Source organism: Anopheles merus, chromosome 2R, assembly GCF_017562075.2.
Source record: "Anopheles merus strain MAF chromosome 2R, AmerM5.1, whole genome shotgun sequence".
In the NCBI taxonomy this organism is placed as follows: Eukaryota; Metazoa; Arthropoda; class Insecta; order Diptera; family Culicidae; genus Anopheles; species Anopheles merus.
Window position 1 is genome coordinate 51199335 of NC_054082.1, and position 23067 is coordinate 51222401.

General features: G+C 42.2%; 1 protein-coding gene across 3 annotated transcripts in view; it reads right to left on the reverse strand.

Moving 5' to 3' along the window:
• Positions 1-10158: 10158 nt before the first annotated feature.
• LOC121588030 (neural cell adhesion molecule 1) overlaps positions 10159-23067 on the reverse strand; it is a 112067-nt gene continuing 99158 nt past the window's right edge. For all 3 annotated transcript variants that reach the window (XM_041905519.1, XM_041905518.1, XM_041905517.1), the window contains exons 6-15: positions 21907-22224; positions 21650-21801; positions 21371-21515; positions 21172-21302; positions 20896-21055; positions 20574-20744; positions 20077-20199; positions 14164-14475; positions 13778-14058; positions 10159-13500 (exon numbers count right to left, since the gene is read on the reverse strand). In XM_041905519.1, the coding sequence (XP_041761453.1) occupies positions 12958-13500; positions 13778-14058; positions 14164-14475; positions 20077-20199; positions 20574-20744; positions 20896-21055; positions 21172-21302; positions 21371-21515; positions 21650-21801; positions 21907-22224 (2336 nt within the window). In that variant the 3' untranslated portion in view covers positions 10159-12957. The remainder of the gene's footprint in view (positions 13501-13777; positions 14059-14163; positions 14476-20076; positions 20200-20573; positions 20745-20895; positions 21056-21171; positions 21303-21370; positions 21516-21649; positions 21802-21906; positions 22225-23067) is intronic.

Here is a 23067-nt window from a genome sequence, read left to right on the forward strand (position 1 = left end):
AAGAACAGAGGTTATTTGCACGAAACAGCTTCTATCGGATAAAAATGACTGAATCAGTTGAATGATGTTCGGAGGAAAATTGAAAGAAATTAGTTTGTACAAAAGCCCTTGGTGCCATACCGTATCAAACGCTTTTTCTAGATCTAGCATCACAAAACCAGTGGATTTTTAATATTTCGCTGTGTTTTGATGTTTGTGGTTAATCTATCAATTTATTTAGTAGTTGAATGCCCTGGTTGAAAACCGTATTGGTAAGAAGGTATGATGGTGTGTTTATTGAGATGCTTAGTAATTTTTTTGTGATAAATTTTTTCAACTTATTGGTCTATAGCTTTTAGGGTCTTTATGGTCTTTTTTGGGTTTTGGAATTGGGATGACTTTGCCAATTTTCCATTCAAGTGGAAAATAGTGGATTTTGGTACAAGCGTTTAAAATAAACGCTAAATATACGATGGCTTTTTTAGGCAACTGTTTTAGGGAATGGTTATTGATTTGATCTGGCCCTTGAGATTTTTTTGATCTCAACTTATAAATGATGTTTGTTATGTGTTTTGGTTTAATAAAGTTCATGGGATCAAAGTTGTTACTGGGTTGTGCTTGATGGTAGGAAAAGAATCTACTATTTGTCTCTTGAATGTGATGTTCAATTGGGCTCTGATTTGGAAACGTTGTTCTGTAAGCTTTTTCAAAATGGTCTCTCAGAATTTCACATTTTTCATTATTTGTAATATAACACTTTCCATTAGCTTTTAAGGGAAGAATAAATGCAGAATTACCTTTTATAATTCTAACAAATTTCCATAGTCTAGATTTGCTTGGGTCGTTATTAATTTTTTCAAAGTTACCTGTCCAACTCTGATCTGGTACGTTTTTTATATCTAACTAGTTAATTTGGCCCGGTTACAGGGTTATGTTATGCAAGATAATTTCTGTGATGCATATATATATATATATATATATATATATATATATATATATATATATATATATATATATATATATATATATATATATATATATATATATATATATATCTATATATATATACTATATATATATATATATAGTATACTAACCTGGTTATATAGGATAATAACCTGCGTGCAACGGATTTCTTAAAAGACAACGCAAATTCCATGTGGTTTTTAATTCCAAGTTTTATACCAAGTTTCATTAGGAGAAAATGATTTATTATTCATACCGATTCTGGGACTAATCCCTAACCCATGTTGAATCTGAAATTTTATATAATTTATTCTTGTGCTAGAACTGATTCCATTTCCGCATAGGTGTTATAATTAGTCATGAACCTGATCCTGGAACTGATCCTAACCCCTTACTGGTCCTTTAACATATCCTGATACCATACCGGTTCTTTAACATATATTGATACCATACCGGTTGTGAAGTTGATCCCATTCCCATACCCATCTGAAATATATCTTGACCCTATAGGGTAAACGTAAACCTATAGTGGTGATAGTACCAATACTGGTGGTATGTCTCTTAAATGCGCTTGATACGATAATTTAGGAGCAATTAAGTTATTTATGTCATTGTTAAATGTTCTCTGGTCTTTTGAAAAGGCTATAAAAGTATAAATTGGACCATTCCAATACAGTGACAGAAAAATCCCATATTTTGTGAAATGTGTCAACATTCTCCCAAAATCATTAGGATTTCATAACGAAACTCATATTTCTGTTAACGCTTTAAATGACAACATAACAACGCAATTATTATTGTTTTGACATAACTTTCATGAAATATTATTGAAAAATCGACTTCGAATCAAGCACACTTTTCACAGCTTGGGTACAACACTCGTTATACAGTTGTTTAGTCAATATTTTCATCACTCAAGTTTTTACATCAATTTATGTAAGAAATCAATATTATGGACGCATTTCTTACTATTCATATGAAAACAGCTTCAAAACTAAGTTCCATGTATATTATACACAATTTTTTAGATATATTTATTTACCAACACTTCTCTTCTTCTTCTTTTTGGCACAACAACCGCTGGCGGTCAAGGCCTGCCTGTACCCACTGGTGAAGTGGGCTTGGCTTTCAGTGACTTATTGTTACCATAGCAGGATAGTCAGTCCTACGTATGGGGGCACGGTATATTCGGGACTTGAACCCATGACGGGCATGTTGTTAAGTCGTACGAGTTGACGACTGTACCACCAGACCGGCCCAATTTACCAACACTGTAGTTACAAAATACGACAACTATATCAACGATAACACCATTACAGGTACAATGAAGTCGTCATAAAAATATATTTCTTTCGTAAATTTGTTGTATTTGATGGTAAAAATGGTTGTGATTACGAAGATAAAACATATTCCAATTGCTATGTAGCAAAATATTCATAAATTTACCTTCCTGACAATTTAAATCTATTAAAGCACATCTGTACCCCTACAAATTGCACTACTATTGGTGCATTTACCCTACCGGTATTGAAATTGTATATATACCGGTATAACGGCTCCAAAAACCGTACCGGCCTTGGAATGGATCCCGAACCCACACACTGAAACCATAACGGTATTGGTACTGATCCTGACCCCATGCAGATCCTGCAACATATAACTTCCGGTACTGGAACTGAGCTCCATACTGATCCTTGAATTGGTTAAGATTCCATATCAGTCACGAAACTGATCCTGATTCCGAGCCCTGATACTGCTCCCTTTTATATTTCGGTACCTGAATAGTAACCTGAATCTGACTCACTAATGGAACCATCCAGTTCAGTTTTCCTATTTTTATTTCTTGTTGCATCGAGGGGTCCCGCTGTACTCGGACGTCTTAACAACATGACCATTACAGCCATTAGCCCTAAGCAAGGATTGACTATCTGGCTAAGATATACTAATTATCGGAAGCCTGTGTAGGCCGGCAGGACCCGTCACTCCTAAAAAAAGGTTATTTGTTTCAGTTAAGTAACTGAAATTTCGTATGAATGTTTTCGCTACGTTTTCTTACATTCGCATTTATAGTGGTGGCCACCTAAAGTATGCCACCTATCTTCTGATTTTGAGGATTGCTGAAAAGTTCTTTGGACTACTTATTGGAAAACTTTGCTTACATGTCGTAGAAGACCACGGAAAAACGTTCAATTATTAAGCCGGGCTACATTGATCGTACTCCGTGGAGTAATTTTTATATTCACTAGCGCATCTGGCGGCGGCTGACCGAAGCATTTTGCCAAACAATTTGGAGCCGCTCCAGAAAATACGTTATTTTTCCATGTTTTTTACTTTAACTGGACTGGAAAAGCTTTGTAATTGATAGATAAATATGTTGTACAAGTATTTCAGCAGTTTTCGCAACAAAAAACGATAGAAAAACTACTTAATTTTGAGATCCAACACGACCATTCCCCCGACGACCAAAAAAAGCTTCCACCAGCCGCCGCCAGATGCGCTACTGAAAATCAAAATTACACTATGGAGTACGATCAATGTAGCCCGGCCTTTAAATTCTGACTGAAATTTTTATCATTCTTCTCCATACCTTTCAAAACACTAAAATCTAAGTCGGCGTTGCGTTTTCCATAACGAAAGTTGTTGCCATTGTATGGATGTAAACTAAACAAAAATCATCCAAGCTACCGCTGGAAAGTAACGCTGATCAGCCTTTACTAGAATTTTATAATAGAGATAATAGAGATGTTTTTTTTTTTAATGTGTTACAAGTTGTTTTAAGTATAGTGTTATTTCTATCTTTCTGCCATTGCTTCCTTGTTGCATTTCGATGTTTATTTTTTGAAGTATATTAGGGGGTAGAATTATTTTAAATTTATCTGGTATTATGAATGGGACAGACTTAGTGTGGGCGTAGTTAATTAATTTTGAGAAATATTTTATCATTTGATCTATTTGGTTTGATGTGTTAATATTTTGGAGATTTTGATTATTTGTATTGAGGCGATTATTTAAAATTTCTTTGAATAAAGTCCAGTTTGCTTCTGAGTAGCTCGGTATTCCAAAATATGTTTGTTTTGTATTAGGCCAATATTATATTCAAAATAGACAGGTAAGTAATCTGAGGTAAATTTTTGTATGGTAAAAATGTTGCAATTTTTTTCGGATTTGTTAGTTAAAAGTAGGTCTATGGTTGAGGGGAGACGGTTTGGGTCATTTGGAAAATGGGTGTGCTCTTCAGAATGAACAATAGAAAATTTTCTATTAATTTTCTCTTTGATTTTCCTCGAAGAGGGTTTTTCTCATCTGATTTGCTTGAGCAATTTAGATAAAAATACCGAAATAGGTAATAAACAGAATATCTTAAATGCTATTTCTGCGCATTATTTTGAATAATATTAACACGTCTTCGGTTAAATTTACTATCAGATTCTAAGTGTGATATCCCCCAATGGTACATGATTATTCATACGAAATGTAAGTAGTAACGTTGACCACAAAACACTAAACATTTTGCCAAGAATTGGTGTCTACGGTATGCTGAACATTTATCCTTTTTTTTTTTCTTCACGTAAAAACATATACCAACAATTGCAGAACGTCGACCTTACATGGTGGTAATGAGGACCGACAGCACCAGCTTGTGAACGATCCCATGCAGGGTAGCACATAAGATTAAGCCATAAAGTTTAAACCACCGCCACCAACGCCACCCAGCGATCCAAACCATGCTAGCTGACACGACCGGCGATTGTGGTCGACAATCGCAAACTTGGCGCCTTTCCACACGTGGAAAGAACAGACAGGAACAGAGCGAACGAGCGGGGTGAGACAAAATTAAAGAACAAGCTGAAGAAATGTAGGCAAACAGGATCATGGTGCTTTTTTGCTCACCTTTTTTTGCTTCGCTGTTACGGCTGTCTATGCACATGTGTATGTGTTTCAAGGACACCTCGTACGCAGGGAAAGTCAAACAGAGCAGAGGAGTGCGTCCGTGGAGGAGAGAAATGAAATGAGGATAATTCGAAATTCCCACCAAGCTTTGGCAGCAAAGCCAAGCCAGGATGGGTCCGGAAAGTGAATCCCGCTGCCATAAGCCCGGGCCAGGATACAATCGGTGGAAGGAAAATTGAAAAGATAAAACACCATACTGAAGTGCGAAAAGACTCCAGTTGCCGAGTTTTCCATCGGGGTTTGACGGAAAGATTTACCTGAAGCGGAGGCGGTGACGATGGTGAGGTGGCTGAAGCAGAGATGAAAGCGAATCTTGGCTGTATGCAGGATTTTTCTATGTGCTTGCTTTCAAAGCTACCCACCAGACCAAACCAGTTCAACCCGGCCCGAGGCCGAGGTAGGTGCCCAGGGATGGAGTGAGAATAAGCCGTGCTTCTTGAGGCTTATGTGCCGCCTCCGTCTCCGATGTGTGCTGACACCGATGTGATCTCTCCCGGGGCGAGAGCTGAAAAACGAAAGCCACGTAAGTCACGGCCAAGTCGGTCTCAAACCCAAGAAATGGTTTCAACTCCCAACCAGCCCACACTTTCACCAGCACTGGACTGGCTGTGCATTGTGGCAAGCGTTGTGTCAAGGATCGGACTCACCGCAACGACCACCAGCGAGTGGCTTCTGTCGTACCAGTAGAAAGGCACTCCCAGGGACTGAGGCAGGCATTCTGCAAAACGCAAAACTCGAGCATCAGTACAATCGGCATTATAAGCAGTCACATCAGAGCTGTCCTGCGAAGGGAAGACAAAAAAAGCGTGCCAGTTTGAGGCTGGTCGGCGCCAACATCGTCTTCCAGGATCATCGAGACCATCGAGAGGCTCCGGCAGTGCCAACGATGAAAGAGCAAACCGAAGGTGACATTTTTAGTTTTCGTAATCCTCGGTCGTTAGAGTTTTTTTTTTCATTCTTCCGCTGGTTTTCCCTCAACTCACCCACTTTGAAAAAGACTTTCCCCCTGTCATTCTACGTTTTTCATTTGTTTTGGTTTAGCTTGCACGGTAGCCAGAAATGGGAGTATAGGGTGGAACCACCTATCCTGGTACAAGCACATCTATCGAGAGGATTTGCTCCACTTCTATCGCCCTATAACAAGGACGAACATTTAACTTTTTTATTTTGTCCTGAGAGCTCTCTTTTACACTTTTTCAAAATGTCTCTCTCTCTCACACACACACTCTCCCATTCTCTGTATCTCTCTGTTTTCCCTCATTCGCCTTCCTTCTCCTATTGTGTTGAGAAAGGAGTGGATTTTTTGTTTTCTACTGAACCCATCTTGACGTCAGTACTGCTTAGAGGAGTATCCCTTGCTGTGGTTCATTTTGAGGTCGTTTATGCAATTCTGCTTCTACCATTATCTTGTCAAGCATCGTCGCCCGCCCAACCGACTGACCTCCGCTGCTGGATTGCACTTAACCCAGAGAAAGGAATAACACCTTAAAAAAGGTTCTTTTAATGGTACTTGATGATTTGTTGTCCTGGTCTGCGTGAAGAAATTCCTGCTTTGTCGTAAACAGTTTACGAGGTGCAAGAGATAACAATAAAATAGAAGAAAAAATGAAAAAGGAAACAAAACATAGTCCTTACAGAAACATAGTTTGCCCGTTACTGATGCGTCATAGTTTCTGAACATTGTTGTACGAAAAACAATAAGTTGTAGGAATATATTGAATTATTATCAACACCGTTTCATTCCGTCAAAGTTTGCAATGAATAAAGAAACACCACCTTCAGATGAAGCCCGAGTGTCACAGAAGAAAAAAACTGTACATTTCACAACTGCATTTTATACAATCTTTTGGCCCTCCGTGCCGTGCCAGCCCATTGAGCAATGCATTAATTTAGCTTCGTTTTGTTTTTATAATAGTTTTCATCACTGCTCAATGCCAGTTGCCTTTGGTTTGTCACTCGAACGTTACACACTTCGGGATGTGCCCGGCAATAAATCAATCAGGGGTGACAGATTTATTGAACCAAGCGAATGAGACGAATTGGTCCGGACGAAAATTAAACAAACGCACCCCCCGCTCAAACTGAGCGTCGCCGGAAGGGAAACAAAAAGCGTCTGAATTTTGGTTTCACAATCGTACAAAACCGGGCGTTTGTTTGGGTAACGAGAAATAACAATCGAATTCGTAAAAGGAGAAAAAAGAAAAAAATAGTAACATAACGAAAATTTCCACCGCAAAGCTTAGGCAATAGATTGCTCTCGTCAAAATAGAACCGGAACTGCCGTACCGTACGACCGGTGGATGATGATAGAATAATGAAATTTGCGAAATCGAAGCATACTACACAAAACAGATGGCCGATCGAAATCGTAGCGTCCAAACAGCCCAGGTAGAATAAAAAGTAATCCGTCCAATGCGTCACAATTGAACACAATACAATCTGCAACCTCAGCCTGTCGCTGCCGTTTCTTAATGCTGTTTAGGTTTATAATTCGCCCAATTCATGTCGCCAATTGCTTCTGTCGTATCTTATTTTACGGTGAAGAAATCTTCATTAAAAAAATGTGATTCTCGTTTATGTGTGGGATTATTTTTGCTGTAGCTGTTGTTTTCTATGTGAAAAGGAGAAAAAAAAATTCAACGATAACCATCATGTAACAGTGATAGCAAGTGATCCACAACCAACACCAATACCGGCAGCACAACGAAAACCGGAAACGGAACGAAATCACAATCTGTTACAAAAGGAAAAGGTCGCTATAATGAAGGTGAAAAGTTCGATGAAAAAAGGCTCACAATCAAGGTGAAAAGTTCATTCGCGAAGACAAAGAGACACGCCTATCGTTTCATTTGTGACCAGCATTTTAATTTTACTCCTAAATTGTATCACACAAAATGTGGAGTATGATGTCTGGTCTTGTGTTTGAAGTCTTTTGTGGTGATGATATTGCTTTCCGTTTGAATGGAATGTAGATAAGTATAAGTTAAATTTGACAAAAACATGTCAATAGTATAAAACTTTGCTGCTGAAATGTGGAACATTTATGCAATACAAATTACAAATACAAACACCACTCTTCAAAATATTTTGTTAGAAAACGATAGTTTTATGCTTTAAACAGTTCAATAACAACTTCCTTCTTTTACAACTTTGTTGAAAATGTATGATTAATTCAGTGATTTTTTTTTTCATTTATCGCCCAATGCACGGATTAATTGCTATTTCGTAGCTTATTAACACGATCAAAGATATAAAAAATACCCTGGCTTTCTCTAACTTACTATCAAGAGTGTTCTATCGTTTCACTACAGAGTGAAAATTAACGCTCTATAGCAGAACGATTGAAAATGAGAAGTCTTTTGTATTTTTTTAATAGCATTTAAGTTTTTGCAATTGCTAACGGTAAATAGCCACGATACCTTTCTATAAATTTTAAAAAGTATGTCAAATATATTCCAAAATACCAATTATGTCATGGTGAGTATATATTTATCTTGATTAAACCTGGAATTTCAGCATAACTAGTTTCCTAATGAAACAAAAAAAAAATCAATTTAGATTGAAAAGTTGAAACTTGGGCAATATTTTATCCACATTACGCTGTTTTTTTTCTTTTTTAAGCGTAGTGCTTTTGTAAAAGAAATTCAATCTTTTTGTTTGCTACCGAGCAACGGCGTTTTGCCCCTTTTTAACGATCTTCTGAAACCCACCTTTTTGGCAAAGTGTTTTTCGTAAATACGACTAATTAAATGAAATTCGATTTTACACGTTTCATTTTTCATTGGGGCTGTTTTCATTTCGGCCTCCGATGGGTCGCGTGTGCCTTTTGAATTAATATGTCATTAACGTTCAAAGTTTCTGTTCGCGGTGCCGTGCAGAAAGGGGTTAAAAAGTACCAGACAAAAGGTAACGCACAGCTTTTCAACAAAAACAGAAAATCAATGAGGCAACCGTTTTTTTTTTTTGTGTAAATATACGTTCAGTGATGAGGCGTGGTATTATTTCATTCGTGGTGTAATTGTACAGGAAGGAAATGTGAATAAAAAGCAACATGTTTCCGATCACAGAACAGACCATCAATTGCGCTGATATGAATATAAAATTTGGCTTCATTTTTTATCACCAAACCATAGTGGAATTCATTATCAATATAAAAAGAACTTTCAAAGTGGTTTTGATGTTAATATGTTTTTTAATAAAAGAAGCCATCATTCAAGAAATGAGTTAAAACTGGCGCCGGGTAGAAAATTGGATATGGTTTTGTTGACATATTTAACTTATCATATTATGTATGATACATATTTTGTACGGTTCGCTCAAATACTACCTCGTGGTACATAAAAATAATTTTGTGAAAAACTAACAAAACAAATCTAACAATCCTTCCACTTCATGATAGCGACATAAATTTAGACATATTGTTCTTCATGCACCTCAATCAATAACAATTATACTCACCGATCGGGCCTTTGATCAATTTTCACACAGATGCGGCTTTTGCCGGTTGTTGTTGTTTTTTTTGTTCAGTGAATTGAGCCGAATGCTTTACCTATTGTTCGACGTACTCAATTTGTCTCATTTGAGGGTTTTGGGTCACACTCGTTAGCTCAGTTTTGTTCAGCTTTTTTCAATTGAGAACATTTTTTTTTGTTAATTTTCATTTCCCACCATCTCATACATACACATGCTAATACGGCTCACCTTTGGAATTGCGATTCATCGTGACATTGTTTGCGTCAGGGTGTTCGGGGTGCTTGCATTTCCGTTTTCCTGTTTACGCTCACCATTTCCGTGCACCCACGTTGCCGCCGCTTTATTTCACCGCAGTGAAGAAACACTCAACATAAATAAATCATTTTGGGTCGAACGAGAAAAGTTCCCATACACACGTGCGCACATACGTCGATATTGCTCACGAGCAGCGCACAACGTGTGATTTTATCCATTTATTCAAATTAATTTATTTCATTTAAGGCTTTAACGGTTTACTCGCGGACCGGATGTATTATGTTGCCCTTCCATTTCGCATTTGCTCTTGTAGATAATAAGTGGATTGTTTTAATGTTGTTTCACCGAACAACATCTATAGTTTTGGAATTCTTTCCGCAAATGGATTGTTTATGGTGCTGGACACTATCGCAAATTTGAACACTTGAATAAATGACGTTTCCAGTGTAATTGCGTTGTAAATTTTTAATTAAAACAAGAAAACGATGTCATCAATAAATTTAACACTGGATAAATACAGAACAGTGACCACGATTTCATGTTTTATAAATTTATCTATTTTATTTACAACTGCAATTCATAATCATAATTTCCCTTGCACTTTACCACCGCACAGCTGCGAGTGCAAGATTCGTTTTAAGTTTTCATATTTTCAAACATTCTCAAAACGACTCGACCGCATTTCAACACCGCTTGTCAACCTTAACATGCTGCAGTGTTTTGTTTCCATTTTGTAACTAATCGATCGATAATACTTATAGTAGGACATTTTGCTCAGTTCTCCATACACTCCCCATTTCCACCGTGTGAAGTGAGTCCACAGATCCAGTATCCTGTCATTTTATGCCCAGCCCTTTAGACCTCGCTTATTGATATTATTATCTAGATAATGAATCTAACTTTTGATTTGTTTGTTTTTCCTCACTGTGCTCGCAATGTGCGGAGGCGATTTTTCCTTTGATTTTGATCATTCGACTAACTTGTGATTTTTTTTTTTGCTGTATCTGGTTTGGTTTGTTGTGTTTGCAGGTAATTTTACATATTTACAGTCTTGTAACATTCAATTTTAAATCAAACCAAACTCGTACGCTTCCCTCCCGGGACCTACTGAGAACGCCGAGGGCAGTTGAGATAATTGTGAGATGTGTGCCTGCGTTTAATCGTGGTTTATATTTCTGTGACGTGCTATGCTGTACATGGCGATCACTTGTTTGTAGCAATATTTAGCAATTTCAATTTCAAAATAATTTTAATATTATTCGAGCATCCTTGAGTGGCCAACAAGTTTACTCGAATGAGGAAAAATTAGTGTTGTAGAACAATATAGGAAAATGATTTTCAATGCGCCAATTATTCGATCAGTATAAAACATCGTCTTACTGAACGGGTGCTTGCGTCGAGTTCGCTGTTATGGGTAATGATTGAAATGCATTTGATGAGTTTTATAGTTTTTTTTAGGAATTCACACTTACCGATTCCCGTTTATAAAGTTTCGTACTATTATGCAAAACAAAAGAGCAAATATTTTGACTTTTACATTTTTCCATATAATCTAATACTTTAAAAAGCAAAAAAAAAAATCGTCGCATAAAAGTTGCAAGTGTTGAAAGCGAATCAAGGACAAAAAATTGTACCATCAATAAACTGTATTTCGTATGTGAAAATCCAATTTCCCCATCCAGCACAACCCGGCTCGGTAAAACGGTGGAAGAAGCAAAAAAAGAAGAAGAAAACATCCATCATCGATTGTGTTGACAGCTGTAACGGGCAGGGAAGTTCGAGCTAAAACGAGCTTCATATTACACCCGCAAGATAGTGGCTTCCGACATTGGCCTTACCTCCAAGTCTTTTCCAATAGTACAAGGGAGAGATATAGCAACAACAACAACAACAGTAGCAAAAAATGCCATTTTTAACGTCATCAATCACTCCGTCGTTCTGGCGCACCGGTATGCACTGTGTACTGGTGTGTCGTCGTCGTTATGCAACGGAAAGACTACCGAAGCGTCTTTCGTTCCTCCCATTTCCCGTAGTTATCGAGATACAGCCAAAGTACAGACACTGTGATAAGCAAGGTGCTCGTGGGTAAGCAGCACACCGCCAGCAGCAACGTGTACCGATTCGGGTAAGCATTTCCCCCATAGGACGAGCCACCTAGAGACGTGCTTATCCAATTTATCGAACATGGTAAGATCGCTGGAGAAAAAAATAGATAACCACTCGCATGGGTGGCACAATCGGAGGTGTGTGGTTTGGTGCAATGCGCTCACATCGTAGCTTCATGCCTGCGCCCCCGCCTACTGGTAGTGTTCCTTATCACGTTGACAATCGATTCCCTTGCCTGGCAGCTCTCGGGTACGGGTCGCTCGAGTTAGATCTGACTGAGTTTGGGGCTTTATTATTCGCTAGCTAGTGTGTTGAGTTAGGTCTAATTTGCTTAATAGCATACAGGGGGCTTCCTTTTGTGTACTGTTTAATTTCGTTTTGTGATGTATGTGTCTAAAGTTAGTTCAAAGTTGCTTGCTTTTATGATCATCTTTCGCTTACGTTGTACAGATCACCTCTAGTTGCATCCTGTGATTTGATCAAAAAACGATTTAATATTTTTTCACTATTGAGATGAATCTGCTGCAGGTGAGGAGATGCGTAATGTGACATATTTCTCTTCCTATAGTGACTTGAGCTTGAGTTTGACTATTTACATCTATTTACAGAACCAAATCGTAGGTCGATTGCACTCAGTTGCATTGGAAAAAAGCTCACTAATGTTTTTTTTCTGTATCCCTTTGGCCATTTGTGTCTCTCTTTCTCACTCCCTATTGCAGGTGCAGATGGAACTGTGACTATACTATCCTTACCTGTGCTGGATTGTTTCTTTTTTGTGTGACTTTTGGTCTGCTGCACCGCCCGGGACCAACAATTGCAACGCCACTATACTTACCCCCTCATTGATCTGCTCACAGCAAGGACACGACTACTATTCACAGCGTATTCATATCACAAAATGATACAACGGTTTTAATGAACGCCAAACGAACAAAAGCTCAACAGCTGTGTCGGTGTGCCATAGCAGCTGGGATTCTGGCGGCAGCTGACGTTTGGTCTTTCTCCCGCTCTGCTCTTCAGCACCCGTCCAGTCCAGTGCGGTAGTGATGGCTTCCATTGGAAGCAAAGCCGCTGGACCGCACAGTTAGATTGAATCTGCCGGTGCCATCACGGTCGAAATGCTGGAAGCTACACCTTCCCGAACTTACTACCCCTTCGCGTGAGGAACGGAGACACCGCGGCGCACTCTCACAGGGCCGTATCACCGACCCTGTGAGACTCCTATAGTCATACGGTGCTTTCGCGTTTCATCATGAGGGGCGTATCCGCGGACACTTCGTCCTCGGGCAGACCGATGCACACTCGCGTCCGGGCCGTCGGGCCAAGGTGCTGCATCGCGATGGCCGATGGTGGGGGAGGTGCCGGCGATCCCTGGTTGCTGGTGACGGAGATGGCGGTAATGTTGCGGACGCCAGCAATTGTTCCACCGTACGACGGCCAGTGGTGTGCGTTCGGGGTGAGCGTGCCCGGGACTACTGGGCCAGTGCCAGCCGTCACCGGATGCCGGGGCAGGGTGCAGGTGGTGTGTGAGGCCGTCGTGAAGGTCGAGGGCATGTGGCACATCGACACGTTCGTGATGGAGTTCGAGGCCTGCGGGGTGCCGTTGCGGAGCGTGCAGTAGCCAAGGGTGGAGGAGTGGTTGGCATGCAGGGCGGCCGCCATCGACGAACCGATGAAGGTTTGGTTCGGGGCAGTTGTCGTCAGCAGCAACCTGCTCGGGCTGTTTGTGTCAATGGTCGATATGTGTTGCCTTCGCTTAATGTACTCCATCTATGAAAAGAAGTAGGAGAAGTTGAACGCAGGGACAATAACATTATGTGCATTAATTTGAGTGCATATTCATAGTTGGATTAGCCCAACGGGTTTAACTATTCTTCATTCAAGATAATTGTTACACCAGTAAAGCAACAAAGTATTTCAGGTAGGCAGATTAGCCTCTAATGAAGACACTGGATGCTCTAGTGTTGTTGTTACTTTGCGAGAGCTACCAAATTATGCATCACACACATGGCACAAATAATTACATCCTTCCCGAGCTCTTCCTTACCTGATCGTCCGAATCGATAGTGTCCGGAATAACGTCCGGGTTCTTCTCGTCGCTCTCGTTGCCATCGTACTCCTTGCTGGCGACGCTCTTGTCGCTCGGTCCGGGTGACGACGTCCGTACGGTGGTTCCCTGAGCCGTTTCCTTGTTCCGCCGGCCACTCGCGCCGCACGGAAACTTGAGCGCCAACACAATGGCACAGCTGCCAATAAGCACAGCTGCAGCCAGCCCGATCGCAATGGACAGGGTTGGCGTAAGGGGGAGTGGAGATCGTGGCCGCTCCACTGCAATCAAAACGAACCAAACGCGGAGAGAGGGGTGATAAGTGATCCTGCAAGATGTGACGCTCCATGTTGGGGTGCTGGGATGGGCTCGGCATTGAAACTTACCCTTTTCAGAGTCCTTCATTTGCTTCTCGGGCAGTCGCTGGGTGGCGGCACTCATGACGTACGGTTCCGATCGACCCTTGGAGTTGAAGGCGTACACGGCCAGCTGGTAGACGGCGCTTGGATGCAGGTTCGGCACGGTAAACCGAGGTACGGGTGATGTATTGTTGAAGCGCATCTCCTGCGAATGGCTGTCGCGTAGCTCGAGAAAGAAGGATTGAGCTAACCCACCGTTGAACCCTTCGTAGCAGCGCACGGCGAGCGACGTCATGGACACGTTCGCTACAGTGCAGTTGTGCACTTGATCTGGGCGACCTACAGCACGAGAAAGAGAGAGAGAGGGAAAGAGAATGAGAGGGGAAAAAGCGCCCATTGCAATGGGAGGTATCATCCGTGCGCTGTGGTGCATCGACCATAGAAGGCCAATGCCGAATTTCAATGGTCTTACGACTCATGGCGAACGGGTGCGCTCCACGTGCTAAATTGGAACGTAGTGCTTGTCCAGCGCACGTGGGAAGCTCTGCCAGTAGAATAAAAATGGACGCCCATACATCCATCCGAGCTAGTACTCATAAAAAGTGCACTTCCAATTAGACGTTCGTTCCTTCGTTGATGCTACTGCTGCACAGCTGACGATCAACGTTCGATAAACCAGCCAGGTGATGAAATGATTTTTCTTTGTGAGCGTAATAGAATCAGCAGCACAGCAGTGCTGTAAAAATGAAGAAAGGAAAACATCCCGCTATACCATCGTCTGTTACGTTGGGAAAGCTTTTCTTTCCTTTTCTGCCCGAGAAGAGGCAGTAATTGGTTGTTTGTTAGCTCCACCGCCAAACCTGCTTCAAGACGAATGTGACAGTAAATGTGCGGCGTGGTGCGCGAAGAGTTTACGGTACCGATCCATCGTCCGTGCACTTTTGTATTTTCGTTTCGTAGAAGAAGCAAAAATAAGATTAACTCTCAAACACCTCAAACGCCGAGCCGCCATGCCCCCTGCTGCAACACAAATGCAGCTGCAGCATTCGCCACAAGCGGTCGATGCTGATGAAAAGTGATTCCTAAATAGCTGCCAATGGTACTCGACACTTACTTGCCGTGTTGGGGAATTGTGTGAGCCCGCACTGGTTTCCTACCCCCTGCCAAACTGTTTTCCACGAATACCGGTGCGGGAAAGTTGTACTCGCATTACGACAGGCAAGGGATGCTCCAGATGAAGCCAAGCTACGGAAAGCGGTCCTTTGCTAGTACGAGTGGTTCCCCAACGTGCTGCTGCCAAACAACAACTTCCAACACAAACAAACTAACATAAAACTTCAAAAAACTTCAGCGGCTAAAGGAGCCGCTCCACCAGCAGCACATACTGGGATGGAAAAGGAATGCGAGATCGGTGCACACTCGGCATTCCCATTTACTTCTTTAAACCTTTCAGATCTCCCGTGCTTACTATTTTTCTTTCTATACCGTTCGCAGTCGTTTTGCTTCTCTGCACCTTTCTAAAAGACCACAAACAAACCTCGAAATGAACCGGTCTCTTTGAAAATTTGCCAAAGTCACCACAAAAACATAATAGAGCTGACGATGCTGCTGCTGCTGCTACTGCCGCCTCTGTTTATTCGCAGTTTGCCAAGATTGGTGTTCCTTTGCTTCACATTGTTGAATTAAGCTGGAGCTCAGCAGCCAGAGCAGCTACGTGAAATTTGGTGGTTTGCTTAAATGTTTGTTTGTCCCGTAGCTCCCGTTGTTGGTGCTAGCAGTACACACAGGACGTAAGGTTTACAGTGTGTCAGAATACTTTGCCCGAACCATTTAAATGCGCTACTTTGCCCAGCTAATCACAACGGTATGATGACCGCAAGGTGCACCATCATTAACTCAACGTTTTGAGCTGGCAAATAGAGCAATGGAGAATTCTTCATGTTGATAGCACATGTATGCTCGGCATTTTGTTTGCAAGCAGTTAGATTCGTAAATGGGTTGATGATTGTCTTGTAAAAAAAAAATTCACTGCTTGCCGAACTGATGTTGGATTGGAAGAATGATTTGGATATTTTTTTTTGTTTCGTCAGTGAGGTGTTTTGTCATGTTGGATAAGTTTATGTCCAATTTTGTACTCTCTAATTTTAATTCTGATCCTCTAATTTCAAAATTTAATTGGTACTACATATAACATCAAAATGGTAAAAAGTAAATTAAATATGAAATCTTCAAATATATGAAATAAAAAATATATTAAATCTTAGTCAAGATTTAACGATTTCATCAGAACATTTATTATTGTATGATTTTTTTTGTATTGTTGTTTTTTTAATTCTTTAATTCTATTACTAATGTATCATTAAACGCATCAAAAGAAACGAAATTTAATTTCAAACGAAACAAAACCAATCTATTTGAGAGAGGTATTTGCATTTTCATTCACTCCAAAGGTTTCCTTTTCAGGCAATTCATTTCTTTTAACAATAATAATAAATGTTTCAATAGTTGATTTTAAGGTCCTTCCATTTCTAGTTGATGATTTGTCTTCTAATTAGTTTGTCATAAACATAAAATTTAGATATCCTATTAAGAACCTTTAATTCATTTCATATTGTATTCTACTTTCAGCTACAAGATTAACTGCATACACCTCAGCATATCATCGTATCCCAGACGAAAAAGAATAAGCGACAACAACAACAACAACAACAACAACAACAACAAAATGGCACAACACGGTACTAATTCCCAGCTCAAACATCTACATACTATCTTCATTCGCTGTACGTTCATTCCATTACCTTGCGGGCTGTGTATCATCCCCCATTCTTTTATGTTCCTACAAATGCCGGAAAATTTTAAAGGCGACCTTTCGCACAACACTTTTACCCACTTTTTGTGCTATTGTCTTCGAGCAAAGCCACAGGAGCATTATGGAAGAATGAGCCATGTTGCAAGCCTCTTCCTTCAGCAGGGCGGCGCTTCGCACAGCCACAAAATGCAGACAGGTGTATCCCTTTTTTGCTGCCTCTCCTTCACAGGTCGATGATTCTTTTGTTTCTCATGGTACGCAACCGACACAAAACACAAAAACCGCCCGTTGCAAGCAATGCTGCCCTATCCGTGCTACCTTGTTACCCTTTGGACACCATCTTTGGCCAACGTTTGGGTTCACCGCACCGGACACGACGATGATGTTCGAAGCTCTTCCACTCATCAGCCATCAGCCATGTGGCTACTACGGCTTCAACCTGGTAATAAATGAATAGAGAAACCGACGCTTTGGATCTACCAGCATCTGACCAGGTGGTTGAAAATACAGCGCCGTAAGCGCCTTTACCGCGTCACCCCAAGCCGTCTGTGCGTTTGTGGTGCCGTGAAGGGATATTTTAATTTTAAACCAGAAAACATCATTTCCATCTTTCGACTGTTGGGTACACGTTCATATCGTCCTTCGAGTGGGTGTGTAACTATCCTTCCCAGGGATCGGTGTGGTACGGAAACCTTCTTTCCACGAACGCATGTCCTGCCGCACATAAACACACAATTGCAAGCCTTTACTGTGGTCCGCTTGGGTCCATGGTTTTCGGTGCAATAAAACATTTTGGAGCCAAATTCAGGGACAGGATGTAAGAAGAAAGATTTATTTTTTGTTGATCCAGCGCAAAGAGGTGTGCTTGGAGCGTTGCCGTCCTCCCTACCCTTTTGTTCTTTAAGCGTATTATTTAATATTTAATCTCTTCTTTGGCTAGCACCCATGGGGCACTAGCCTCATTTCCTCGACATCCGCTCTGGGATCTTTGCAGTTATAAAAGGGACCAATGAAATAATAAACCTTTGCAGCGCACCACTCACCTCACAATGGCTGGAGCCAAGTGTAGCAAAACAATTTGCTTGACAAAAGATGAGCCTGGATTATGCTGGTTAATTTGCACTGCGCTTCCGAATGTGTTTTGGAACAATTGAACGGAAGGCTTTACTAGAGAGGTTGTTGAATGGCTTACCTTTCACCATTTCGCCATTCGAACATCCCACTGCTAGCAGACATCGGTTTGCCTCAGGAACATTTATCAAATAATTACTCCCTTTACCATTTGACCGTTTACCGTTGAATTAAAACAAATAACCTGACACGGTACATTTTCAATTTAGTTCACCAATCAAAGAGCCCCGAAAAATAGAACCAAATATTCATTCATTAACGAAAGACGGAGGCACCCAATCTAGCATGATTTGCGCTGCTCTGTCGAACGGAGTGATAAGTAAAATTGATTTTCTTTGTGCCGTTTTGCTGTTCGGTGCGCCGAACGAACCCACGGATGGCGGGGAAAGAAATTTATTCGAAGAATATTCTTAATGAAATCCCTCCAGGAAGGCTTCAGCGAACGCCGGCCCCGGCACAAGCACACTAACATCACCGGTGTACCGGTTACCGCCCAAATGCTCAATTTGATCGAAGCGTTTCACTGAGGTTCGCTGGTTTGAATCTAGCTCCGTTCGCCTTTTTTGTTAGTATAATTAAATTTTGCATTCCGTTTCTCGTTGCTCGGTCTTTGATGTGCATCATTAGATTTTCTAACAGCTGATTAATGCTATCAGTAGACAGTGTGCAGACCGTTTCGCAATAAATATGCTAATCAATCGTGTTGTTTTTGCCCGGAAATGTTTTAGCACTGATCCGGTAAACGAACACACGTTCGTTGTGTAGTGTATAAGCTTCGGCAGAACGGTAACAGTTGATGGTTTACTAATGCTAAGAAATAGATAGAAATATTCCAACAATGTCTAAACCATCGTTGCCAGCTTCTATAAACGTGCAAAATCCAATAAACCTGGAAAACAGATTTGAAAATAATAAACTCCCCGTTCAACCCCGAATCAGCTTAAAACAACTCATTTTGCTATTCCTCTTGATTAGACGAAGCATTTCCATGGATTTAATATAGAACCTTACTCATCCACCGTCTCGTTTGGATGGTATGGGCTAGTCACATAGGAAACACTGCTAAACAAGTAATACTAAAACAAGCTAATGGATGCTTGCCTTTCACAGGACTGGATCTGTGGAAATATGTTTTGTTTTTTTTTCTCTCTCTTTTTCTCCATGACTGGAAAAGCTGTGCATCGGGGTTGGGTTTTGATCTGGGCGTATGAAACAACCAGTCTCTTTCCTGATATTCCAAGCTCGTACATAGTTTCGTTCAAGGGTGTTTGGGAGGCAATCGGTTGATTTAAAAATTTACTTCCCTGCAGCGAGTGCGATTGGATTATCTTCCACCCACGGGTTCGAGAAGAGGACGATGCTGTAGATATGCTTCCGTGAGCTGTTCTGAAAACTCACTCAATCGATTGAAGCATAACGATGGTCGATGAGGTTATGAGATTTCATTATAAATTCCTGATTAAGGAAGAATAGTACAGAAATGTGCTCGCTTACGGTATCAATCTTGGCGTACCGATATCAGTTTGGCTCACACAGGAAAGTTGTTAAGAATATTCCAGCAGCATGTTAGCAGCAAATCAACCCTCATCGAACTTGTTGAAACTAATTTAATTTACAAAATCGAATGAATGCACAAGTTGAATCTAAGAGTTGTTGCTGAATGGTGCCGTAATTCCAGAATCTATTATTAAGCCATCACAAACATTCATATTCGACAAAAAGAAGAACAATAAGCTGCCAGAACCAAAGTATCCGTTCAGCGAATTGAAAACATGTCCAGCTTGAAACAAATCTTTCAGCCGGGTGAAAAAATCTCATCAAACTTGCACCGAACGGAACGCTTGCACAAAAACGCTTGGAATCGAGCAAACGAGTGAGAGTTATTGGAGCAAAGGAGAAAAAACTCGTACGACATCTAACCTAGAGTAATCTCCATCGCAGATTCGATGCGGAGTTCATCGTCTCGTTCTCGGTAACGATTCGGTTGGAAAACTCACCTGCAGCAATGATGTGGAAAACGCACGGCTGTCGTTGCTTGCCGATCTTGTTGGTCGCCGAGCAGAGCAGCGTACCGTAGTCCAGCTCGGTCATTGGCGTATACGATACGATCGATGATGTGCCTGCGAGAGTGTGTGTTGCAACGGCGGCAGGTGGCCCCGGGGGTTCATCATTTATTTGCCAGCACGACAAACGCAAAGGTGGAGAAGATATTGCCAGAACAAAAAACAAAAAAAAAACAACAAAGAAAGAAACAAGCGAGTTAGTGAAAGTTATGCAGCCAACTGGAATTAAAATGAACCCGAAAACCGGAGAACGAGTTGAACACGAACGCTGAACCCGTTGCTCCGCTGGTATCAGGGCATTTTCTGGTACCTTATCGCTTTGCACAGTTACAACCTGCCCGCCGATCTCGGGGAGGAATTCAACAAAGAGGACTAGGCAAACGGATTCTAGGTACAAATCAAATCTCCGCTCTCAATTTGGCATACATTACCTAGTCTTGAAATGTGGCTCGCCTGTACGTCGATGCTTTCGGCTGAATTATTAAACGTCCACTTGAACTCCACATCCGGTGGATTAGCGTCGACGACGCAGCGTATCTCGGCATTCTCCTGCTTGGCCACACCGTACACCCGCGGCTGGTTGGGTGCACAGGTCGGTGCATCTGTTAAGCGAGCGCAAGAAACGAAACGTGACAGCATGGCAAAACTCATCCCCCCAAACCCCTTTGTTCTAGCGTTGGGACTGGCCCACTGGTCCCACACTTTCTCTCTCGTCAACCGGGTGGAAAATGAAAAATTCAATTATTCACTTACACATCACATTGAGCTCGAACGTGGGACTGCTGCCTTCGCCCTCGGCGTTGAAGCCGACGCAGGTGTAGTTGCCGGCCGTGGTTCGAGAGACGCCCTGCAGAACGAGCGAGTGCTTGCTAACGATGACACCCTGCGATATGTTGCGTGTTAGCGTTTTGTTCTGCATTTCCGTCGTTGGTAAATTGGCCGAGAGAAGAAGGGTAGCAAAAATAGTTCAACATGAAATGCACCGCACAACAACAAAAAACCTGCCGTCTGTGAAAACTGGACACTTACATTGTGCTTCCATTCGACCTTGTAGACGGCCGGGTGAGCCTTGACGATGCAGTCGAAGTAAACGTCGGTACCCTCCCGGATTGCGTCCGGATCCAGGGAGCTGCCGAGTCTGACGGACGCGTCCGGAACGTCTGCAAGTGATATCGAACGGCGTTAGCGCCAAACGGTTGCGGTTCCCCTTGCTGAGGTGCATACTTACACTGAATGTCCAGCTGCCAGCCATCCTCGAGGGCGTCCGACTGCACGTACGTGTTGTACGCCTTGCACGACAAATATTTGCCCGCATCGGTTCGGTTCAGTACGATGGACAGTGTGCTTGTGGTTTGGTTGCCGTCGGCCGACGTCTGCCACGGGAAAATGTTGCGAGCCGTGGTCAAAATGTCACCGTTGCGGGTGTCGGAAACAAAGCGGGTTAGCTCGTAAGTGTGCTGATACAGATATGTGGTAGACCACGTGTGCGTCTACACGGTTTACTTACCGTTTCTTTGCTTTTGTCCAGGCGCACACCGTCCAAAAACCAGGTGATGGAAGCTGCTGGCCGTGAACCAGCACTTTGGCACAGAAGGTCATATCTTCGGCCGGCCGACAAGGGCTGATGGGCGCCGATCAGTCTTATGTTTAGTGGAGCAACTGGACACGAGGGCGGAAAGCAATTGAGCAAACAAGTTGAACAGAATAGAAAAAATCATTTAGTGAAGACAAACACTTTAAACCACCAAACGCCAACAAACTTACAATTCATATCGATCTGGACGGACTGCTCCACCGGATTCGCCCGGGCATGGTTACTCGCCCGGCAGACGAGCTTGGTGTGCAGGTCCTGGCGAGTGAGTGGCCCGAGCGCAATCTCGCTGCGAAGGTGCTTCCCGAGTGGCATGTACTTGGTGTCGGCCACCATTGCCACGCCGTCCCGGTACCAGGTCACGGTTGGTGTTGGTCGCCCACCGTACACGTCACAGCGCAGCTTGATGTTGTCCCCTTCGCTGTACGGTCCAGCCACTGTCGTGCGCTCCATGCCGAGCTGATCACGTATCACCATCCGCTCCGGGGGGACTGCAAGTAATCAACGGTTCCGGGCATTGCGTTTCGATGAAAGAAAGAGAAAGCGAGACCGAGAGAGAGAGAGAGAGAGAGAGAGAGAGAGAGAGAGAGAGAGAGAGAGAGAGAGAGAGAGAGAGAGAGAGAGAGAGAGAGAGAGAGAGAGAGAGAGAGAGAGAGAGAGGTAGAGACGGAAGAAAGAAAAAGAAGAAAAAGTAAATAAAGTTAGCACCAGAAAAGTAATAAAATTTCTGATATAATAAAACTTGTTCCTGTACACGCGCGAACCGAATCATTTCCTGGATTCGGGCGGCAGGAAGCGATTGCACTGGAAATTCACGCTTTCCCTGCTAGCTCTACAGTCCGTGGTCTCTCCCAGGTTCGTCACACTTAGCACACGCTCCCGAAGCGCTCCCGGTTTCGTGCTAGAACAGGATGTATACTTAATGGAAAATCTTGAAAAACTTGCCCTTCGCCGCCGAGCGACTCGGTTTGCCTTTTCGCGTGCCTCCGTGCCAACTACCTCACCATCGCCTTTCCCGCACACCAGTGTTCTGGAGTGACCGAAAAACTTTGCCAAACGGTTGTGTCGTCTGCAAGGGGCTACTAGTGCAGTCTCATTTTCTTGTGCACTAATTTTAATGATCTGCAGTTTAATTACGTTTCTGCCAGCGTTCCTTGCCTTCGTCGTTGCTGTTGTGAAACATGCTAAAGGCAGCTGGTTGGTTTTACTTGCTTGCGGTACCATCTTGGTAGCACACACACACACTCACTCACCTGGTTGATAGAGGATGAGCCAGGGCACACAAAAAAAAGGAACAACTCTCGCAAGCTCTTGACCCGAACAGTACTTGGCAA